At 53.5% G+C, this 24,621-nt stretch overlaps 1 protein-coding gene across 1 annotated transcript in view; it reads right to left on the bottom strand.

The window, feature by feature from the left end:
• Positions 1 to 24,621, bottom strand: part of THSD4 (thrombospondin type 1 domain containing 4) — a 485,342-nt gene that overhangs the window by 258,876 nt on the left and 201,845 nt on the right. Inside the window, 1 exon segment of the mRNA XM_032469213.1 lies at positions 12,225 to 12,361. Within this exon segment, the coding sequence (XP_032325104.1) occupies positions 12,225 to 12,361 (137 nt within the window).

Genomic DNA, 24,621 nt, shown 5'->3' with positions numbered 1-24,621 from the left:
TAGGAAAGGCAGTACCACATGGAAAGGGCTGTTGGAAAATCCTACTTCATAGGAACTTTTTAAAAATGTTGACAAAGTGTCTGTTAGCTCAGAAAGTACCACCTCAGCCTTAGGAGAGGCACATTCTCAACTCAGAAAGAGAGTCTGATCTTCAAGCAGCCCACGCAACAGAAGGGATGCGTGGCAGTCCTTACTTCTAGGGTCTGCCTCAAGCCCTTGCTTTAGAAAAATAAAATAACATAGAAGCATTTGAAGAGCATTTGCTATGCGGCTCTCATTTCGAAATGACATCTGCCCGCTGTGCTTTAATTCGGTGCAGAGCTCCCCGGTTTAAGCAATGCTTGCGGCAGAAGGGGGTGGGACGGGGTACAGCTTTGAACACAGCGCCTTTCATGCTTCTCAAAAGCGCAGCACAAGGAATTTTTCACAAGTGATCTGGGGTGCCGCAGTTCTGCAAATGCCCAGCAGGGGGAGCTGGAAGTGACAACATGCAGTTTTGTTTTATTTGTTTTTCGGGTTTTGGTTTTTTTTTTTTTTTTCTTCTGAAATGAACTAGCATTTTCAAGGGGGCTGTTTCAATGCTTCAGTGCTTCCTCTTTGCAAAATTTAACGTTCTTCCTCCTCATCCCAAATTCTGAAACACACTATAGCTTCCAAGCAACATTGAGAGAAGTGTTCACACCTAGAGAAGAATCTATTTTTCTCTTAATTACAGGTGGAAGCCCAGGTGAGCTGACCCGAGTCAGGTGAAGAGACCTGTGGGCCGAGGGCAGCTTTACCCTTTGGACACAAACAACATTCACGGGCAGCCAGGGCAGCCGAGGGAGGCCTCGAGGAACGAGGAATGGGGGACCGCACAGCAGGTGGGTCTGATCTCCCCAAAAGAAATGCTCTGAATGCAGGAATGAAAACAGGGCCAATCTTTCATCCCCTCTCCCTCCAATTTGCATTTTTAAGGAAAGAAAAAGTTGCAAGAATAGTTCCATTGACATGCACACACCCCACCCACAGATCCAGTGACCAACCTGCCACACAGGCTGCATTCTCTCCCTGCTCCTCCTCTCTCCCTCTCCGTCTCCCTCTCCATCAATTCCAGCAACATTTTTTAAGCACCTAAAGTCCGTCAGTCTGTTCGCAGGCCCTCACATCAAGGAGGTAGGATGTGTGAACAACCACACTACAGACTGATGAGAAGAGAGAGGACGTCAAGACGAGACACTTTGGGGACCAGGGGATACAGTCCAAAGAGGGCCATCCCCTGGCCCCGAGTCAGGGGATGCCCCCCAGAAATGACTTATGCAGGAGACAGAGGAAGAAAAGGACTTCGAGGGAGAGGGAACAGGGCAGAAAGGCAAGGAGGAATCAGCCATGCGTCCAGGGGCTGAATGGTTTTGTGTGTCGTGTTTCTAGCCTTCTGCTTCCGTCTCGTCTCCTTAGATAGGAACACGAGGTAACAGTCGCAACCTGCCTCCTAAGCGTGCCAGGCTTTGTGCTGAGGACTTTCTGTACATCTTCTCCTTTAACCTCTCATCCTTGCCAGGTTGGCACCGTTATCATCCCCACTTTACAGAGTGGAAAATGGGGCTCCGTAAAGTCAACCAATTTAACAAAGGAGACTCAGCTCACAAGTGGCAGATAAGCAATTGCTTCTGCACGTGGTTATATCTTCTCAAAGCTCGACAGGCAGAACACCGCCCCCAAGGATGCCAGACACTTCCTTCCCGGCCTCCCTCCCGCACCTGTGTCCCAAGTCAGGAGGGTAGCAGCTTCTCAGCCCCCTGGGCCCCTTCACCTGGGCCTCATACAATCCACATTTTCTGTTCCTGTCAGGACCTGGCTCCTGTTGCTCGCTGTGTCCTGAATCCAGTTACAATCTCCTGGACAACTTCTGCACCCGGTCCCCGTCTTCTGTCTGCCTTTGCTACCTCGAGACATCGGGATCCAGCAAATGAGCCCTGGCACCCGAGCGCACCATCACTACCACCTGCACCGCCAGCACCGCCTGCCACGCGCCCTTCACGGTGCACCCCACGCTGAGCGCAGATCTTAACACACAAAACGACACCTCACTGAATGCTCCCAGAATCTCGGCGGCTGTAATTTATTAAATTTAAAGGGACTGACTCTCAGAGAAATGGCACGACTTGGTAAAGTAATTTCGTTAGCGAATTCACACCCAGGCCTGGTTAGGGAGGGGCCAAAGACGGCCGAGCTGAAACAACTGGCGCAGGACTTCCTCTGAAAGCGAACAGCAGCGTGCTGTGCAGGTCCATGCCAACTGCCCCCAAGCGTTACTCGCAGTTCTCGGTGTCGTCATCAAGAAGAAATCACCCCTCTGACTCAGACTTGCCCCAGTTATTGCCCCCACTACTCCACTTCCACTTATTTTGATTTCGGCCCATTTAATCCATCGCAGGCCCTGAATTAAAGGGTTAATGCATACTCGTTCCCTTAGGAGCCGCTTCCAAAAAGGAGGTGTCATTTCACTACCGAACACTAGGGGTCGCTCTTAAACCTCCCTTCACACCGTGTCTGAGGGAACCGAGAGCACAAGTGTTAAAGTCGCACTTCAGTGACACTGTGCTACTTAACCGGCAAAACCTGGGACAGAAATAAGACAGACTTCCCTTGCAAACACTGCGTGTTCTCTAGCCTCACTTTGAGGGGTTCCAAAAAAAGCCTATTTTCTCTCCAAGTGGGAAATAATGGCAAGAACCCGTCAGGCACCAAGAGCACCAGGCACCGAATTTATTTACATCGTATGTTTGAAGTGACCGCTGCATGTGTGAGGCCTTTAGATCAGGCTTGTAGAGGCTGACTTGAAACCCAAAGGTTACGGAGACCTTGCGCCAGCTCGTCAGGGCTCTCACGAGGGAGCCAGACTTCAAGGCTCGGTCACGTACAGTTTTGAGAAAACAAGGCTGGTGCTTGGAAGCCAAAACGCGAATCTAAGGTCTCGTAACTCCCAGGATTCTATTCAGTCCCCGACAACCACGGCCATTCCTGGTCCCCCTTCCTCAGCCCACCGGGGTGAGTTTGGAGGTGGGGCAAAAAGGAGTCTATTCGCCTGGCACCCCCTCCGGATGGGGTTACGGGACCAGGTCTAGACTGTCCTCAGTTGCTACAGTTACCAGGATTACGCTGAAGAGAAAACACAAGGACAGGAAGTGGGAAGAAGAGTAAACGTCAGCCCCTCAGGCGATGAGCTGATAAACTTTAAGAAACTGATAGGATCCAGGTCTGTATTAAACAAAACTTGTAGACGATCCTGCTGTTTACTGCACGGCAGAGAGCGGGACCTGGAGCGCTGAGCTGTTCTTCGGGAAGGCACTTTTCTCCCTGTCAAATCCAGTTTGTTCTAAAAGCAAAGAGCTGCTAGAACCTTCTATTCTGTGCTTCTCAATCTTAATAAATCTTCTAATTCCTTTTTTTTTTTTTTTGTTCTCCCAGCTGTCCCTGTCCATGAGATCTCATTCTGGCCGACCATGGGTTTTGCCATGTGGAGTACGTCTCATGATTGTAACTTCTGCTATTCTAGTCCTAAAAGTCATGGAACGTTCGTTTTTCAATCAAGGTAAAATGTATTGTAAATGTGAAGTCTTGCTAAGGCCCCTAAACGCTGATGGCTTTTCCAAGCAAGAAACAAAGAAAGGTTTCCATTTGAAAGTCATGAGTGCATTAGCTCCAAGCAAAGAACAAACTTAACTTTTATAAATGTATGTTCTGGGATTCATTTATAAATAGACAAACAGATAAACGGAATCCAGTAGCCCAAAAGCCCCAAAATAGTGGGGAAAGACTCATTCAATTATGAGAGAGGCATACCTGGGTAGCCATCTGAAACAGAGTAAAATTGAATCCACACCTCACACGATGCACTAGAACAAATTCCAAATGGAGTAACGTAACATGTAAACATGTGAAAGCATACAGCTATGAATCACTGAAGGAAGAAACAGGAGAATCTCCTTTTAACTTCAAAGTAGGAAGTCTTTCTATGACAAAATTGAAAATCAGAGAAGAGAAAATTACTAAATTCATCATTTAAAAAATTTAAAACTTCTGCCTAGCCAAAACAAAAACAAAACAAAACAAAAAAAAACCCTGAGCAAAGGCCTAAGTCAAAAGGCTACTTGAAAAAAAATTTGCAATTTATATCACAAAAGATTCTTTCATGTATGAAAGGCTTCTACAAATTAAGAGAAAGATCAACAACCCAGGAGAAAAACAGATCACACAAAAGGAATGGTTCTGGGGTCAGGAGATCACAGTGCAGTGCAGGGCGGGACAGGGTGGGGTGGGGCAGTGAGGTGCTCCAGGCACAACATTTAAGGAGACCCTGAGAATTTTATTTTATTCAGTGCCTCCTTAAATTCTGCATCCGAGGCATTCATTCCTCCTCCTCCAAGTCCCCAGTGCATCTTAAACATATGAAAAGATACACAGCCCTACTCAAAATAAATGCAAATGAAGACACCATTTTTCACTTAGCAGACTGGCAACAATCCAAATGTTGGAAACACACCACCCTCGGACATTGCTGGTCCAAGGGTGAGTTGTTCCAAACTCTCTGGAGAGCAATTTGCCACCCCCTGGGCATTAAAATCACAAATACATGTGGACTCTTGACTCACTTCTAGGAATTTATCCTATGGATGAAGCGACTCACGCACAGGCGTATTTACAGCAGTGCTGCTGGTAGCAGTTAAAGATTGGATGCAACCTCAAGGTGCATCATGGTTAAATCAATTACGGTTCGTTCACACAGGGCAGTACTGAGCCACGGTAAAATGATGGGGGACACGCTTTAGATACTGAAACGGAAAGTTCTCTAAGGTACGGTGAGTAAGAAAAGCAAGGTCCAGAGCTGTGTGTGTGAGATGCCACCATCTGTGTCAAAAAGAAGGGGAAATAATACACTATGAATGGGCTTGTAGGCGCATAAAAGCACCTGCCTTAAAAAGGAACGATCAGGGAGAGGTTATTGCCTGTCGGGGAATGGGAAACCGGGTGGAGAGGACACAGGGGACCACACTTTTTGATGCCTGAGTCAAATAAATATATTCTCTATTAAAATATGAAACAAAAATGTTAAGTGCTTTTCATTTGGCACTTCGGTCCTCAGACACCCATTTCTGCCCAGATGCACCCCCCCCCCCAGGATGTCTGTCAGAAGCTCTTCTCTCACGCCAGCAGCACTATACTCACGGCTCGGTTTGACCTGACTTGGCAGAAACTTAAGCCAAATGCCCAAACTTGGTGTCAGGAGACACCATCTGGCTAGGCAGCCTACTTAAAAAAGAAAAACAGTCTGATCGCACGTCAGCATCATCCCTTAGAAACAGAAGCTGACTCAGCAAGAACACATACAAGGACCACAGGGAAGGGGGCTCCCCCCTGGGCCGCGTCAGTCGAAACAGAGACCACCTGGGCTCTGTACGTGGCAGCGTAACCTGCACCCCTAACACTTTTATCCCGTGCCTTGTGGACCAGTGTCTGCAGACCAGCTTACATGTGAAGAGCATCGCATCCCTGCAGCGTCTGCATCCTAACAAGTCGGACTCGGGCAGAGCTTCCAGCCTGTGTTTGGCTCAGGGGCAGGAATGCGGGTGCACGGGGGCAAAGGGGCTGAAGCTTCCTCTCACGTCTCGGTCACAGGCGCCAGTCAGCACCCCCGCCAATTTAGACAGAATGGTTCTTTAAGTTCGCGCTGGGGGAAGGCTGCCCATCCCTTCCGACGGCCAGGGGAAAGGGACCTAATAGATCCTCTCTCTTCTGTGGCAAGAGGGGCCACACAAGGGCGGGTTGGAGGCTCCAGACATCCCACCCCAATCTTTCTGAGCAGTCCTCTTTCATCTGTTTTAATACTGGAGACTCTGGCTGACCCCCAAACCCATCCTCCACCCCGGCTTCCAGGGCAATCTTTCCAGCCAAGAGAATGGCTCAGTGGAGGGCCTGCTATTGCTGAAGGCTGCATGCACCCCGGCAGCTGTGTGGGCATCTTGGGGGGAAGGAGGGGGCACCACTGGGAGGAGACCAGACCCACCCAGGGGTGGAGAGTGGGAGAAAACGCAAAACCATCACCTCAATACCTCCCGGCTCCTGGGCACCGCGTGTGCGCCGGGTCCTGGCTGCAGACCCGGCACACACATTCTCCAGCTCCCAGCCCTGCATGGCCGTGGTCCTGCCTCCACCGGTTAGCCCGACCCTGCGCCCTCGGAGACCTTCCCCGACACTCCATCGAATCTGTGCTCCTCGCTGTTTGCTGCTTCAGTTCCCTGTTAATGTCACAGGGCTCATCAGGGTTTGTCAGTCTTTCATTTCCTAACCGACTTTTTGTCTCATTGCTTCCTCCGTGAGGTTTTAAGCTCAGTGTGGGTAGAAGACACTTCAGTCTTTCCTGTGTTTTATCTCCAATGCCTGGCCCAGTGTAGGGCTGTGAGTGGTAAAGATTATTTGAGTTAATTAACAGTTATTTATATGTATTGCTTGGGTTGTTAATTAATAATTAGTTCATAATTATTAAGTATGTATTCATTAAGAAATCCAAACAGTTTATGTTAGGGACCCGTCCCAATGTTTGAAAATGAGAAAAATCACAGAGAATGGAAAAGAAGTGCACAGAGTCAGGCAAATGTCATCAAGTTCACCTGCGGTTTCTGGTTCAGATTTCGAGCCCGAGGACAGCCAGGCGAGGCCTGCGCTCTCACGTCGTGGTGCTCAGTGAGCCCGAGTCTTGATCATTTTTAGGAAAGGGAGGTTAGGAGAGCCCATTTCTAACTCGTTTTCCGGTTCATTCACGTACACATTTTTAAAATGTTTGTCGAATAATTTTAATAACTCAAGCACTGAGGATGCAAACCTGTATAACACTCTCTCTGCTTTGGGAGCTGAGGCGCACGGCGAAGTAACTGCAACCCAGTAGGACCCGCACCTCAGTGGGCACACGCAGAAAGCACTTTAGAACACAGTTTCTCGGGGTGGGGATGCAGGAGGGAGTCCACCAAGCGTCGCACGAGCTCAGGATCCAGGCAAAGGGAAGGCTCTCCACCCGACTCCACGGCCCGGGCCGAGCACACGTCCGGCGCTAACGCGACGATTCTCTCGGTTTCATCTGAGTCACAAGAGCACTGGAGGCAAAGCCCACGACATAGAGCCGGTGCCCGAAGGGGGAAAAGGCAGCTTGGGGTGAACGGGCAGGGACCCAAGAGGGGAGCTTGGGGTGAACAGGCAGAGACCCGAGCGGGGCTGATCGGTTCGGGGAGCACAGCGGCGGCTGACGAAGGAGGACGGCGGGGCTCCGGCCCGGGACGTGCAGGCGCCCACAGATGGACACACCCATGAAGTCATCCTGCACGGACAGGCAACGCGCTGGTCCAGAGCTTACCTCCCAGCGTGTGGAGAGAGCCACCCTGCTTTAGCTTGTGGAGTAAACACGAACCTGTCTGCCGCTGTGTTCCATGGAGGCCAGCGCTGCCCCAGCGGGGAGAGGAGGTGTGGCAGCCCCCGTGGGGCCAGGGCAGGCGGTGGGGACCGCGTGGCAGGTGACGGAGACCAGGGACGAGGAGGGAGGGGGGTGGGGCGGGGGAAGGCACCGCGGGACACTCTGCTCTCACACCTGATAGCTTCTCCCTGTCCTGGCCCCGCACAGGCTCAGCAAATTCAGCGCGAGCAGCATGAACCACGCGAAGAGGGAGACAGGAGCCTGGGGGTGCCAGGAATTCTCCCTGACCGTCAAAGCCTCGGGTTCTGGGGATGTGGCCAAGAGGGCTCATGTCCCTGTATTATCAGCTCTCAGCTGCCCAGCCAGCCCCACGTGAGAAAGCTCTGTGCTGGATTCAAGGCTAATTTCATTTGCTGAAATCCAACAGACTGAGTCACCAAGCACCTCAGTTCCTTTGCCCGTTTATTTTAAGCACCTATTCAAAAGCAAAGTGCCTGGAATTGCTCCCGGCCTGGGTGGGTGGTCAGCAGGGTGATGGGAACAAACAGTTCCAAGAAGCGGGAACAGAAGAACAGACACAGTGCTCCAGTGGGGGGTCAGCCAGTGGCTTTTGAGCAGAGTCCACTGGGTGGCCAAGAGTGACACGGGACGGCTCCCGGGGCTGACAGACGGCGTGTACATGCTTGCAAAGACACAGCCCTGCAGGCCTGCTGGGTCAGGGAGCAACATGTCCCAGCCCAGCCGGCGCTGGGGCCCCGGCAGGCCGGGTGGGAGACAGATGGTGAAAGGCCTTAACTTTACTCTGCAGGCAATGGGGAGCCACCGATGGAATTTAAGCAGAAGAAAGGCATGGCTCGATGTGTGTTTTAGAACAACAGTCTGTTCTGGAAAAAGGCAGTGAGGAAAACAGACTCAGAAGAGGGGAGACAGCTAAGGCGTGGGAGTCTCAGCCCAGCACATGTGAACTGCGCTGTCGGCTCTGGTTAACAGCTCGCCCTGCCCGCTCAGCGCTAACAGCCAGCTGCCCGCGAGCACTTGCTCATCTCATCCTCTCAACAGCCCTCTGTACAGAGCGGACCAGCAGTTCCTCCTGACTGAGTTACCGTGAAGACGAATGACTTACGGACAGCGTCCTGTGGGGACCGCGTGCGGCGCAGCGCCTGGCCCGTGGTACACAGCCCTCGGGAGCGGCCCCGCGCCACCCGCGTCAGCTCCCGCGCCTTCCTCCCTGGGGCTTTGCATCAGCCTCGTGCTGCAGGGCACTCACTCAAGGACCGTTTCTTCCCCACCAGAGACTCCTGGGTGGGAGGAGGGTAGGTGCTGGGGTGATTCTGACTCTTCCAGGATGATTCAAGCCTGGAAGCCTGAGGCTCTGAAGGGCCGGTCTCCGGGGAGCTAGGGTGGACTTTGTGTTCTGTTTGTTAATGGGTCTTGGCCCGGGGACTGTTCTTTCCAGTGCCTACTGCGCTCAAGGCAGCGCTTCATCTATTTTCATTAAGTTGTGAGCAAAAATAACGTGCACATTATCAAACTAAGGAACTTCCGAGGTTTTTAGACAGCTGAAGACTGAGAGCGGGTAAGACAAACCACAGCACTGTGAACACGATGCTTTAATGACTGGAAATGATTGCTGTGCTCTCTGCTAATGAGACACAAATGCCGTTCCGTTCCCACCAGTAAGGCAGTGCCTGGGCAGGGCTGCGAGTGCGTCAGAGGCTCCTCTGAAGGCTGGCCAGATGCCCCTGCGTGATGTGGGGGTGGGGGTGGAGATGAGGGGGCGGGGTCGCTGCGGGCCCCAGGCGCACTCTCTTGCTTTAGGACAAGTCAGAGCTGGAGCTCTTTCCCTGCAGAGCCCAGATTCCTAGATAGCCTGAAGCCACCTTTTGGGATCCTTCACTCCCTGTCAAGAAAGGAAGAGCCACGCAAGACTTGGGGGGCTGGAGAGGAAACCCCACGTTCTCCAACCCCCCGCCTGAGGACTTGCGCATTCTTCCCGCACCTCTTCCAACTCTTGGATCTAAAACACTGCAGGGTGAACGCAGGAGGGCCAGGGAGCGCTCCGCGGGGCGCTGGGACAGGGCATCCAGCTGCCCTGGGTGGGCTGGGGCCTTTCTGCGGCGTGGTGTGGGCAGGACGCCCTCCTCCCTCAGCTACTCTTCCGTGGGTTTAGCTCATATTCTTATTTAGCCCTTGTCACTTTTCATTAATGCGTGTGGCGGGCCGGGGTTTGCATTCAGCTCTCTGGCCAGCAGAGGCTTTCTGGAGCTATTTCAGATGCAGACGCTCCTGTCCGAGAGTGACAGCTCCCTCAGCCACAGGCCCGAGATGCAGAGGTAGCGATTTGAATTCTGGGCTTCCAATCAAATATTCAGAAAAGGGCACTTTGAAAGCTGCAAAGTAAACAGAACTTCACCCTGGGAAGCAAATGTACTTCTGATTATTTAAACTGAAGCTCTAAAGAGGACGGGAGAGTCAGAGGCGCCAACAACTCCAGCGAGTGGGTTTCGGGCAAATGCACAGAAGCAAACACGAAGCAACACCACAGCCGTGCCTGGGACGTCACACCCCCGTTCCTCCGCCCACGGCCTGGGGAGCATCCGCCTCAGCCCTTCCGCAGGCCTCATCCTCCACCTGCGCTGTCCTCCACCACTGGTTTCCATCAGCTAGTGAGAATCCATACCCGTGTCCTTAAGAGTGTTTGTTTTTCTTTCATAGCATCAGCTTAGAGCCGCTTCATGCAACACTGAGAAGACAAGGGCCCCCAGTGGAGAGAGCCCACACTCCACCTTCCTTCCCGGCCACCTCACCACTTCGTATTTACGTTTCTGGCTCTTTGGGAACTGCATTTTAACCAAAGCGTCCTTTAAAACTTTGCGACTCAAGGTCTGATCCATGGACCAGCAACACCAGCATCACATGGGAGCCGGTTAGAGCAGCCGACGACTCAGGCGTTTCCCCAGACCTGCCTACGTGGAATCTGCCACGCCCCGTGGGGGAACACTGTCTCCAAAGAGAATGTGAATCCCACAAATCTACAATCTGCCGCAAAAAAAAGCAAAGCAGAAAAAAAAGGAAAGCAAATGCTTTTGCATAGAAAATTCAAATGCAACAGGACATGTGTGGACATACACATCATAACCCTGAGAAAAGCCAGTGTGCTTCACTAAGGGCCAGGCCATAGTGAATCGTAAGGCCCCCACGTATATTAGCTCATGATTCTTCACTGCAGCGCAGGAGGTGGGGACGAGCCTCCTCGTGGTGTGGGTGATACAGAGGCACAGAGAGTTATGCACCTTGTACACAGGTCACACAGTAAATCGTGGAAGAGGCAGGATCTGAACCCGAGCAGCGTGACTTAGGAGGACGAGTGTTTAACCACCGCACTGTACCACCTCCCAGCATGTGTGCACCTGAATCCAGGAAACAAAACAGTTGATCCAGGACCTGAAAGAAGCAGCTAGGCTGCTGTAAGCGCCATCATTTCAGGCGCAGTGACGTTTAGAAGCAGGGACTGGACACCAAAAAACACTCCGACAGAACGCCCTCGGGCATCATCTGAGGACGGCGAGGCACAGAGGGCATGTGTGGAACCCAGCGGTTTCTTCCAGAGGAGCGGAAATCGAAGGCCAGACAGGTCAGCTCCAGCCTGCTTCCCCGCACGCTCCCTGCCTCTTCCGACCCGCATCCCGATGCTTCAAGGGTTTCCTGCCCGTCCAGAGACACCTCACATGCGTCAGATATCAAATGACAGTGTTTTCCTTCCTCAATTTTATGCACAATCCGTGAAAAACCATGCTGCTTTGATACACTATTTTGTATCTGGTTTAAAACCTCATTAAGAAAAAGGCTGGGAGAGGGGAGGTGGAGCTCGTCAGTCACACTTGAAAATCCCCAACACTGAACACTGTGGCCCTTCACATCCAGAGTGTGACAGGGATTCCAGGCGTGGTGGCCAAAGAGCTCTTCCTTCGAAGAAAGTCAGTCCTGCCAGCGACTGACTGTCAAGATAGAATCTTCATCTGGGCTCCCAAGAGTTACTCACCTGCTGGCGTCACAGCTCCACTCTTGCATTTACAGAGGAGAGCGGGGTGGACTTCCAGACCCCAGTTAACGTGGCTGCGGAGCTGGTGCCACCTCCTCGGACGCGCCTGCTTTTAACCAAATGGTGCTTTCTGTCAACGGCTAGCACCCACGAGGGCTCTCTGAAGCCCAGCACGTTTGCAGAATGCAGGGCGGGGAGGTCCTAGGACAGACTTCACACGTGCAGGGGAGGCTGCAGCCTCCCTCTTGAAAGTACGGCTTCGCTACCCAGGTGCTGGGCGACTCTCATTTGGAAGCCCGCCCCGGCTGGTGGGAGGGACAACAAAATTCGCTACGCACTTAACACGCCACCCTGACGACGCCAACACTTCTTGACGGACCCAGCAGTGCCCTTTCCATAACCTCCACTTCAGAGGTAAGGAAGGAGCCCCAGATCCAACAGGGAAACATGGCTGAGTTTCTTACGACGCATGTGATGTAAACATAAGTCACTTAATAACTGAAATGCCAGGGTGAGATGGGGCAACTCCCAAAGATCAAAACCATGGAGCAGACCAGGCCACCCCATCTCCCCGTCTTACCCACGTCCCCCAGCGCTCACGGTTCCAGGTGGCCAGTGGCCAGGGGACCGCGGGCTGGGGCAGGTGGCGGACCGCAGCCCGGCGAACGGTGCGGTCGGCAGTCACGGGTCAGACGCCCCGGGACCCGCTCCGGACAGCCCCCGTGCGGGGGCACTCACCTTGCACTGGCCGGACACGCAGATGGCCGTGCCGTTCTGGTCACACGGGGTCCCGTCGATGACCTTCTCCGCTTGGCGCACGTAGAAGCGGTAGCCCGTCGCCTGGCAGTTCAGCTCGCACTTCCGGCTGCCCTTGACTAAGCAGAACACAGCGGTCAGCGGCGCCCCTCCTCTCCCTTGCTCCCCTGCAGCCTCCACGGAGACGGCATCCCTGCAACACGGAGCTCACCACTGCAGCCGGAGTGTGCAGGTCAGCGGCTTCTGGTACGCTCACAGTGCTGTGCAGCCCTCCTCACGAACTAACTCCAGAACATCTCCATCCACCCCGTAGAGGAACTGCTGGGCCCATTAGCTGCCACTTCCCTTCCTCTCCCGCCAGACTCTGGCAGCCACCAACCCATTTTCTGGCTTTATGGGCTTGCCGACTCCGGACATTTCGTCGTCACACACCTTTTAAATTTGCATGAGAATTATTGGCTCTTTCTGTATTTGATGGTAGAGAGACGGGATTGTATCCTGACTTACTGGCACGTGGCAGAGACTCGATGCTGAGAGAATATGGTGCAGGAAATCTTAAAGACTCTCACAATGCAAATAATGGACTCTGCTCCTGGACCTCCCCCCACACTTCAGCGCAGTCACAACTGCACCGTGTAAGTCAGCAATCCCAGTCTTATGCTCCACTTTTTTATTGCTTAAAACCTATGCGGTTATGTCATTTTATGCCCTTGCACACGGATGGAGTTTCCTGTAATAATTCCTTCCTTATTAGATATTTAAGTGGTTTCCCTGTCCCCTTGGGTTGAAGTCCAAAGTCCTCAGCAAGGGAGAAAACATCTTTCAAGAGCTGAACCTCACCTGCCTTTATGGTCTCATTTCCTGCTGTCCCTCCTTAAATCCGTGTTCTGTCCCCGGCCCCGCACTTCCTTTGCCCAGCCGTTGCTTGGCTGTTCCTCTGGCTTTGCCTCGCTTGGCGAGCACCTGTGTCTGCTTTGCTGCTGTCCCCGGGTCACCCCCTCCAGGAAGCCCTCCGTGGATCCTGATCTCCCCCATATGTCCACCCATCACAGGCTGATTCCACCTCCTCTACCATAAGGTTAACCAGACTCACTCTGAAGCATGGCTTTGAGGGACCACAGGGCTGCATCTGGCTCATTCACTTCTGTGTCTCCAGCACTCGGTAGAGAGCAGGGCACAGAGCAAATGCTCAGGAAACCCCCGAGGGGTCAGTGAACGAAAACTGGCCTTTGGGGTTGTCTGCTTTGGTTTTCGTTTTTGCCTTTCTCTCCTTTCCCCCCACTAGACAGATCCTCCCACCTCAGAGTCTTTCTTTACATTTCTGTTATTTCACACAGAGCCTGGCACACAGTCAGCGCTCAGTAAATGCTAAGTTAACTACCGCTACAACTAGTATCTTCAGAGCAATCTAGCTGCCTCCAAAGTAAGAATGAGAAAATTTTTCAGACAAGATAGATTTCCACATCCAAGGGAGAAAGACGAGCCAAGCACACATTGGTTTTAACTGTTTTTGGAGACGAGACTGACGCTCTGCTCAGCCACAGACAGCATGTTCCAGGGTCAGGCCTTTGTCTGAAAATCTGATTACTGCATTGGATGATACTGGCTTTTTCCTACACAACACAATACATCATATTTTCCCCAGCGTGGCTGCCTGACTGTCATAGCAATGAACTTCCTTCTGCTCCAAAGCTTGCAAACCGCTAACAGGAACTCACGGGCAACCTCTGGGCCCACACGGTTTGGGGAAGATTGAATCTTCTCTGTCCTCCGAGCTCTGTTGGGGAAGTCGAGAGATTTGGTTTTCTACCCTCGCTGCCCAAAAGACATAAGAGGTGATGTTGGAAAAATCAAAGACATAAGCACCTTTGGGGATCCTAAAACCTAACCGGCAATTTATAGATTAAACACACACACACACACACACACACACACACACACACACACACAGCAGGCCCAAGGCAGTAAGGACAGGTTGGGGGTAAAGCTAGTCCGCGACAACTTGCTTTCTCATGTCATCCGTCTATCCGGACCCCACTTCCTGCCTCCCACCTCCTTGCTTTCTGAAGTGACAACAAGCTATCCAGGTGCAGGTGTGTCGCATTTTATGTAATAAAAGTGTCTGGAAGGCAGCCTCGCGGGGGCCAGGGCTCTGAGTTCTCACTTCTGTGGGCTTCTCCCCAACGACCTCTATCCTTTGGGGTGCCCTCACTGGCGGCCACGAGCTTAGCTCTCAGTATCTGCCACCAGACATCCTGAGAACAACAGCGACAACAGAAACTCAGGGCGAGCGTGCGACAACCGCGGCAGGACCTTCCGCCGGCTGCACGGAGGACCCAGAGGAGCGGCCTGGCGTCTGGGCTTCTCCTCCTGGTGGGCCAGACCGGCCGCTCGCCTGACCCTCTGTCTGCGCGGCTGAGACAGCGTCCCTGCCTTCTCAGACCTGCAGCAGGGAAGACGGGGACCTTAGGAGAAACCGGCACCTGGGGACAAGTGGCCACCTCACAGAACTGCCTGAGCAACGCTCAGCCTGGAGCTTCTCACAGCATTACCTGCAGCCCGGCTTCTCTAGGCCCCGGCGACACCCCTCCGGCACTGAGGAACTCAGCCTAAGTCCACTTTCAGGGCTTCAGGTTAAGGTTTTCATGGATAGTCACCTCATTCCTTTCCTTTTTCCTTGAATAGAATTACAATTCTGACGCCAGGAGCCTCTTCTCTGAGCAGAGCTTGTCATGGCTTTCTCTTTGCAGGGGAAGAGGGCAGGCTGGAGGAGCGGGACGAGGTTGCACGGGCACTCCTTCTCCACGCGCCTTCCTCCGAGCTCTGCTGCTCCCTGATGCCCGCCCCACCCCCACAGCCACCCCGCTCTGCTCCGCGTGGTCCCAGGGCCACAAGCGTCAGCATCGTGCGCCACAACAGCCCCACCTCCAGGTTTATGCCCGTGAGAAATGAAGACGTGCGTCTTCACGGGAACTTGTACACGAAAATTCATAGCAGCGTTCTTCATAATTTCTAAAAAGTGGAAATAATCCAGATGTCCTTCAGCTGATGGAGGGAGGAATGAATGTGGTCTCTCCATACACGAAATATTATTTGACGATAGGAGGGAATGAAACACTGATACAAGCTACGTACAGCATGGGTGGACCCTGAAAACACTACGCCCAGTGAAAGAAGCCAGCCACAGAAGGTCACATGCTGTACAGTGACATCCGTAGGAAATACCCAGGACAGGCAATCTGCCTAGGCACAGAGGGAGAAGGCAGATCAGCGTGGCCAGGGCTGGAGCGAGGAGAGAACGAGGAGCGACTGCTGATGGGCGTGGACTTCCTTCTCGGGGTGATGAAAATGCTCCAAAGTTAAATGGTGGTGGTGGCTGCACGACTCTCTAAATAACCTAAAACCCACTGAATTGTACTCTTTAACTTGGTGGCTTTTATGGTATGTGAGCTTTATCTCAATAAAGCTGTTGTTTAAAAAGAAAAAAGAGGTAGCAGAAGTTAGCTTCCCAGAGCCCCAGGAAATCATCAAATAAACTCAAGAAAACTTCTGTCTCCAGATTGCAGGAGCCCACCAAGCGCCCAGACCAGGCTGTCAGGGTGGGGTTGGAGTTCGCCCCACTTACAATCAGTAAGTTAGCCTGCTACTGTCTCACGGACACAGACGGCGGATACCAGACTCCCGAGTCAGCGAGAAAGGACCCTCCCACTCACGGAAGAGTCAGCATGTGTGCGCCGGCTCGCCTGCCCCGGGTCCCGTGGGGACAAGCCGCGGAAGCCTGGACGGCACGCACGCACGCCTGAGCACGCGGAACCCCTGCTCGCACGGGGAGTGGTAAGAAACCTTGTTCTTCGTCCTGGTTGGAGATGCATCCCGTCCTTCAAGGTTGCTCACTGCAAACACAGCCTTGAGAAGTGACCTGGCTGTACGCTGGTCAAGGCCCTGTACCCTTGGCCTACAGGCCAGACCTGTAGGAGCAGCGCCCGCCAGCGAACGGACAGCAGTGAACCACGCCAAGGAACAGGACTGTGAAATGAGGACACAAAGAAAGGACAACAGGCCACCAGAGAGGAAGCAAACCAGGACATAAGACGGTGCTGGATTTCCCAGCGACAACTTCGAAAGCTAGGGGGTAACTACGCAAAGCCTCATGATTTTCGAGGGGAAGGAATTTCTGGAATTCTGCATCCGTGACTAGAATTCTGTATCTGGTCAAACTATCAGTCCCCGGGAAGCGGTAAAGGCGTCTTCAGAAATTCAGTTCTCACACAGTTTACCTCTCACGTGCCCTTACTGGAGCACGTTCTACCTCAGTGAGGGGATAAACCAAGGGAGTAGGAGGTGTGGGACCCAGGAAACAGAAGCTCTAACCCCAAAGAGAAGCAAAGAGAATGCCCAGGACAGACGCGCAGCAGGGAAAGACCGGAGCAGGTCAGAGGTCCCAGGAGAGATTGCTCCAAGAAAATGAAATGGAAGAACACCCAACAAACGTTAGGATATTGAGATTTCAAGATACTGAGATGCGACGTTACTCAAAGAAGAGCAACACCAGTTGGAGGGGCTTGGGCTGGACTAGTGTGAAGTACCTGGAAGGGCAGACAAGCGGAAAACAAAAAGGCGTTTATCAACAACACAGAAAGAAAAGGATTTCAGGAAAAGAAAAGCAACGCCAGTGCAGGTGCCGGGGGCTACAGGGTGGCGCTCAGATCAACCGTCACCATCCCAGCCCCAGCCCGGATTCTCCCAGCAGCTGGCAGCTCACAGCCGTGTCCTTCTGGGACTTGCCCCAGCCTCAGGGAGCCGCCTCCCCGGCCTCCTTCCCGGGGCTGGCCCCTGTCCGATGCCCGGTCCCTGTGGTTGTACAGAGCCCCATCCCGTCTCAGTTTGGGGCACCTCTGCAGGGCGACCCCAGCACAGAGCATCTCGGTCCGGCACCTCCCACCCCCTCAGGTGCTGTTGCAGATTCGCTCCCCGAGAAACACCGGGCACAAATCTCTGCCTCAGAAGCAGCAACTTGGAGGCTGCCCTAAGCCAGGACGATGCCCTGACTCGACGGCCGGCGGGCCCCTGCCACCTCCGTTCAAAGTGGACACAGAACTCCTCGCTGTCTTTCAGGAACTCGGCATACGTGGGAGAGCAAACTGTTGTTTTCCAAGAAAGCAACGTGCCGCCGAAGCTTCTAGACTGCAGCCAGCTCTGCCGCTACCTGGGTGTGCGTGAGCTCTTAGGAGGCGAGAGGAAGGGGCTCCCCAGCGTGGCAGGAAATGCGGTTCAAGAGACACTTCCTCCCGCCGCATGTAAGTCGGGGAAGGTCCCAGGTGAGAAGAGAGGAGAGCGATGCTGGGAGTGAACACGTGAGGCAGTTCCCGGAGAACGGAGGACACCTGCGCTCAGTCTCGGATCCACACGCATGTCCCAAGTTCACTCCAAGGTTCACACGAAGCCCTGTTTCCCAGGCTCAGGCTCCGCGCTGGGGGTGGGAGAGCGACGTCCCTGCTCAAGGAAAGCGCCTGGTAAACGCAGCTTACAGAGCTCGGCCGGGGCAGGGCGCTCACCCGGCACGTGCTGCTGGGCGACGTGGACGCGATGCCTTAGCTGCGCAGACAGGGTTTCAGTTCAATGAAAAGGGGTCTGCTCACCGCCCCAGCGACGGGCACGGAGTCTGCAGCGCTGCGCGGGGTGAGCGGTCCGGGCGGCCAGAGCCAGGCGGAGGCGGGCCCTCCTGTCTGTGACCGAGGGCTGAGCCGCCTGCGCTGGACTCCAGGCTCCTGCACGAGACACAGATGATTACCACCGAAACTGCCTTCCCCAGACTGCATTTTCCAGGACAAAGTTATGGGAAATAAGATGAGGAGAATGCTGCTAAGAGCCCAGATCGTCTCTGGAATCAGAGAGCTGCTCTGAAAAAGTCAGAGGAGAAGAGGGCGAGGCTATGTGGTCCTTGGCATTCTTGTCCTGAGAAGGAGATTGTCTAGGGGTGCGTTCCGTGATCGAAACTTCAGTGCAAGTGTGTCAGCTTAGCAATCACGCACTGTCCTCACCTTCCACCCACCCCTCACCACGACTGACTCAGACTTCAGAAGCCCACGTGCAGGGTGCCCTACCGAATCTCACTTAGCTGACAGTCTTTATCAGGCTTGGAGATCTGGATTGGAAACAGTACCCAAAATGTCTTTTTCAAATCCTAAAAAATCATCGGCTCAATGTTCCATAGATGTTAAATTCCTCTTAGTGCTGCTCACACACACACACGTTTCTAATGGGTAACACTTCCCCGTAGTGGCCCGCAAACCGTGGTGCCCTCACAATCACCCCGAGGTCTCCTTAAAACACAGACTGATGGACTCGGCCCCTAGACGTTCTGACTCATTAGATCTGGGGTGGAGCCCCAGAATCTGCATTGCTAACGGGCTCCCAGGTGACGCCAACGCTGCCGGCCCAGGAACCACCCTCTGAGAACCCCTGCTCTGACTGGTGCTCCTGACCAGGGTGGGGAGAGGAGACCGCCCCAGCAGCCAGACCGCTAGCTGACACCCAGGGAAGGCACTGCTGCCAAAGCGGACACACAGAATGGCGTCCAGCTAACTGATGAAAAGATCTGAGCTTCAGACGTGCAAGCCAGCCAGCTGAGACTGCAGGCAGCAAGGCGCCATGCGGGGAGGAAGCCCCTTCCGAGCAGGTGGGCACGGCCCAGGCTGTGCGGGCAACAGAGAGAGAGAAGGAACTTCTCTTTCTTGAGTATCTGCATGTGCATCTTCCTGCCTCTTACAAGTTTTATGTCTCCTGTTGACTGAGCACCTACTGTGTGCCAGACTCTATACACATGAACTCATCTCGCCCTCCCCTGTGGAGGACGAGGGCACTGGGGCTCGGGCCAGCTGAGTGACCTGCTCACCACCACACACGGCGCCTTGGAGGGGTGCGGGGCATCCCCCGGGATGGGCATGGCGGGGAGGAGATGTGAGACAAGGCTGCAGACGGAGGTCAGCAGCGCGGGGCGTGCACAGCCATCGTTCTGGTAGAAAGGATGAACACGTGTTTGTCTGGAGCTCTGTGAAGCACCACGGCTTGCCTTCTTTGTACTTTTCCAGAACATGCAATGGCAGTAGCTTCCTGTTTGGAGAATGTTCCTAGACGCCGAGTTCCATGGGAATTGGCTAAGCCAACTTCATCCAAGTTACCCAACCAATTTTTCTGCAATGTGTTCTTTTTCTCTCATGTCATAGTAAATCCAAAGCTGGAAAAAGTGACTGAAAACAAATACCGTGATGGAAATAAAAAAAACCCCGCCATGCTGTTCAAAACTCTTCAAGCTGTGTGACATGTGGTGCTGCATCTAAAATGTTACATTTAATAAAAAAAAAAAAGTTTGAAAGGGGTCCTGCCAGGAGCAAGCCAGCTTGGCCAACTGTCAGGAAAGCAGCTTGACAGCTTCAAGGGAAGCGGGAGGTCATAACCAGTCTCTGATGGGAAAATATATGTCCATCTGAGCGGATACGGACATGTTAAAATACGGAACATTTACACATCCTCCAGAAAGACGATGTGGCTGGGGTTTTTCTTCTTAAGGACTGAGGCTGAGAAGGAAGCTGTGGAAGGGGAGGCTGGTAGAAACTGCTGTGTAAAGTGAAGGTCTCTGAGGCCAGAGAAACTCAGAGGCTGAGGAAACGGTGCCCCCTTTGCAGGTGAGACCCGAAGGACGGCGGCTTGACCTCTCATCTCCTGCTATTATCACAGTAAGCAATGCGTGTAAATGTGTGTGAGCACGTGTGCACATGTGGGCGTGTTTACATGTGTGCACTATGTATGCTGCATGTGTGCACGTATGCACGATAGAGCGGTACTGATTTACACGTGTGTATGTGTGTGTGTTCATGTCCATCTGTGTATGCACACGTGTATCTTCCAGAGTCTGTTGGCACCGGGTCAAAGCAGTCAGCAGAGACAGGGACACAACATGAGCTGGCCCAGGAGGTGGCAAAACTCACGGCACGGGTGTGTGGGCGGACCCAGCAAACCCACGTGCCTAAAACCCAGCAGTGGGTCCAGAAGAGGCGCTCTCCTTCTTCTAAACATTTGAGAGCCGACGTGGTGAGACGCTAGAAAAAGAAGGTTTCGGCAGGAAGAAAGTTTTGACGGCTTCAGGAGAATTTTTTAGTATGACAGATTCTCAGAATTCAGGGGAAAACTTTACAGAGTTGAACTTCAAACTTCAAACAAGTCCAGCCAGCCTTGGACTCAGCTCCCTGTTCTGGGGCTTAATAGCCTCCCCACCCCACCAAGGATGACTTCCACTGCAGCACCACTCTCCTCACAGCCACCCCGAGCTCCTCGGTCTCCTCAGAACGTCTCTGTCCAGCCCCGAAGACGGGCTTCAAGACAGCCGTCCTCTCCAGGCAGGTCTTTTGCTGACCACCTGCTCAGCTGCTGGCCGGCCTGTCCGGAAGCGCCCCGTGGCTGTCCTCACCTCCGCAGCGCTATTTCTTTTGTTCACCTATCCAGAGTGTCCTTGACCTTCCAATCTACCTACACAGGCCCTGCCGTCGGCACATGGCTGTGAAATACACGAGTGCATGAGCTGTGACAAGCACTATGAAGGCAGTGCTTGTCACAGGTCGTGACAAGCACTGCCAGGGAATGTGGGACAGAGAAACCGACTCTGTCCAGGGCGTCAGGAGAGGCTTCAGTGAGGAAGGAACGTTGGGACTGAAATCTGAAGGATGAACCAGTTTTATGAGAGAGGGGATGGAGAGGAGGCCATCCCAAGTAGTGGTACCAGGCTGTGCAAAGGCCCTGCGGCAGGAGGAGTGGAAAGAAGGCCAGTGTGGCTGGAGAGACAGCCTAGAGAGCGGGCCCTTCTTTAAGGCCACCGTGCTCGTGATCTTTCTGAATCAGGGCTGCCAGATAAAGTGCAGGATGCCCAGTTAAATTTTTCCAATGTGTCATATGGGACGTACGCTAAATACTTACATGAAAAAAAATTATTTGTTTATCTGAAATTCAAATTTGACTGGACATCCTTTATCTTTATTTGCTAGCGACTTTACTCTGCATACAAGCAAAGGACACATTTTTCTACATAACTCATTTGTATTCTTAATCACAGCGGGTCTTATTTTTAGCTTTCCGCCTCCCATGACCTCAATCAGAGAACCTCCGAGCAGGAGGAGCCCTGCTAGGAAGCAGCTAGTCTGCCCTCCTAGCGCCACAGACAAGAACGAACAGGAGGCCGAGACAGGCACCAGAGCCCCTCAAGGTCACAGATAAAGACCCCACGCGGCTCCTTGCACGCCCTCCTGCTGCGCCTAGGACAGCGCTGGGCACACTGAAAAACAGCTGCATCGATCCCGTGATTGAATTAACAAACTCATTTGCATGCCTCTGTGCGGAGGGAGGGGGATGAATAGACACAAACCCAGACAGCCAGGAGCTTTCCAAACAAAATAAACAGCCAGCCAGACAGCCAAGGGGCCACTTGCACAAGCAGAGGGACAGACACAAAGGACCCCAGCCAGCGGCTGCTCCCACCAGCTAGACGCCTGCCTTCTCCGGGAGACTGCATGAGAGCCGGGGACCAAGAAGGCTCTCCCCACGGCTGGCTTGGTGACTTTATTCCTGAATGGTGGCCCATGGAACTGACCCGGCAAGTGTGGGAAGGGATCGTTTCTACCTTGAGATGGACACTGTGACCCTGAAGGGACTCACCCACCAGCCTCGTTTGTCCCGTTCAGGTCCTAGTTATTTGCTGACAGACTTTTTTCTTGCCCTCTCTGCAGGCAGAACACGCCCCGTCCAAATATGCACAACCACCAGGAGAAAAAGGCAGGGTGGGACCCTCCACCACTATTTACCAAACGAACGCAGCCCTCACATTCAAGCCCGCTGAATGCCGGGGCTTAATCCCTCGGCGTAGGCTTGGCTTTCATTCCTCCACGGACTTGAAAAGACGTCGGTCCATCCCAGTCACAATCAAACGCAAGCCTTTCACTTCCCGAAGACAAATAAGGATTTGGACACATGAGAAGCGGAGGCTCCCTTGTGGAGGCATGAAAAGGGAACTCAGCGGCCGGGCTCCCCCCACAGGAAGCACGGGAGCCGTGCTCTTGCCGCGGCCCCACAAACGGCGGCGGGAGCTCATCGCGCCAGAACCTAATTGAAACCTCAGGCTGAAACAGTGTTTTGTGATATTTGGAGGAAGAGGATGGGCAAAGACAAAAAGGGAGAACAAAGCATGTGTACAGAAAAGGCGTGGAAAGCAGCCCACTTCTTGACTGCGGGGCCATCTGGATGGTGGCCATGGAGTTAAATGAGGTGCGGCCTGCCTTTCAGTCTCAGAGACCCAAAGCCGTCTTGCAGGACCAGCTGCTGCCAGCATTGTGGCTCCAGAGCGAAGGCCTTCGGGGGCCCTTAGGACCCTCGACCCGCAAGTGTAGGTAAAGAAATGCAGCAGAAAGGATGCTGGTGAGACCTTCAGACCCACCACCTGGCATCCACGAATCCACTGGAAGGCATTGAAGCCAAAGAGAGAGAGCCGGGTTTCTGCGTGTCCTCCCCTGGGTGGTTTCTGTGTGTCCTCACCGGGGTTTGAATCTGAGTTCCGCCACGTACTAAGCTCTTGTGTCACTGCAATAATTATGTCCCCGAGCCTTGCTCTCCTTATCTGTGAAAACGGGCAGGCCGGTGCTCATCTCACAGTCAGGCCTGAGAGCCAAGTGACAGAAGGCTTGCACAAGCACGGTGCGCAGCGCACGTTCACTTCCTTCCTTCTCCCCCGAAACCAGGTGCCCGGAAGCTGGCCTTTGGAAGCTTCATTAAAAACTGCAGGCAGGGAAATATCTACCTTCATCGGAATGCGGCAGCCCCTGGCAGGTAAAAGCCGGGCTCGGTGGCAGCCCGGTTCAAGGCTTCACGAAAGGACTCCCTTCCCAGCAGGCAGCTGACTGCTGCGAGGCTGTCCCCCAGCCCCTGCAGAGCCGCCTGTCTCTCCTGGTCTTCGACACCTGCCGGGCGGCGCGGCCCGCTCGAGCGCGCCTGGACGAGGGGCGCGGAGAGTCCCGCGGGGCTGGCGGCGCTGCAGGCCCCAGCCGCTCAGCAGCCACGCCTGGAAACGCCATGTGAGGTCTCATTCCGTCTTCCTTCTTTCAGTGGTTCTTGCAGACAGCCACCTGCAAGTGTCATTTCTGTTGGCTCTGTACAGAGGAATGGTTTGAACCCTCCTTCCTCTGAGAGTCTGCTCTGTCCAAAGGGCCAGGATCTCCTGCCGTTCAGCCACCACCCGCGACAGACACGGGTCTCACCGAGGGACTCGCTATTCTCTTCCTCCAGCAGAAGTTCCCACCGACGCGACAAGCCCACTCTGCCTAGGTGAAAACAGCCCACGCGGCAGACTGGGCGCCCGGGGAGAGGACACGCCTTCCCTCCAGGCCCGGCGGGGCGCGGCCGCAGCCGGGCCCCCCTGCGATGACCAGCTCCGCCTAGCCACTGCTCACCCGACTCGGGCAGCTGCAGCAATAGATCTGAGGTAAAAGGATATGATCTTTTTGGCTGAGTCATCCAGGTTATTACCCACTCTCCCCCTCCCCATACGAAGTCGATCGGGCTCCAGGAAAAGCTCCTGCATTATCCAACGTGGTAAACGGCTCCTCGGGGCGCTCTGACCAATGCCAAGCGCGAGTTTAGACCAAGGACACACCAGGCCTTTCCGTGGGTTCAGAGTGCTGGAGGTCAGGGGAAGGTCATACGACAGAGGAGACACGGGCAGGCACGAGATGCAAGGTTGGATTCAACCCTGCCGACCTACGAGGGTCAGATTTTCCACCGCTGTCTCTGCAGTCCAGAGACCCAACAGCTCTACCCAGATTTCCAAGTCCTCTAACCCTCCCCCAGGCTTTTCTTGTCCACTTAAAGCCATACAAAGAAGTCACCAAAAGCAGACAGTTCCATGAAAATCAAACTAGACAACATCAACAGAGAGGAACCGCAACATAAGCTCTTTAAACCTTTGGCCCCGATTCCACTGGGGCCATCTTGTTTGGGTTTTGATGCCAGGTGCGTAGGGTCAAATGTTAGCATTTCCTGATTTGTATCCTTTTGTCTGAAAATGCTTGGGACACGTTGTCTCTCCTGTTTATTACTTCACTCTAAAAAATGGAACCAACACCTCACGCCCATTAGGATGCCTAATATCAAAAAAGCAGAACACAACAAGTGTTGGTGAGGGTTGAAGAGATTGGCTGACACCACTGCCCCCACCACCCCCGTGCAGGTGGAAGTCTGTGTACTGCTACGTCTGCCTCAAAAACAAACCCCCAGAATTGACAAGTGACTCACCCCAGAGCAAGAGGCTGAAGCAGTCTGAATAGAGTCAGGACTCAAACCT

The sequence above is a fragment of the Camelus ferus genome, chromosome 27, assembly GCF_009834535.1.
Source record: "Camelus ferus isolate YT-003-E chromosome 27, BCGSAC_Cfer_1.0, whole genome shotgun sequence".
Lineage (NCBI taxonomy): Eukaryota > Metazoa > Chordata > Mammalia > Artiodactyla > Camelidae > Camelus > Camelus ferus.
The sequence above is the reverse complement of the archived record's forward strand: the minus strand, read 5'-3'. Positions and strand labels throughout refer to the sequence as shown.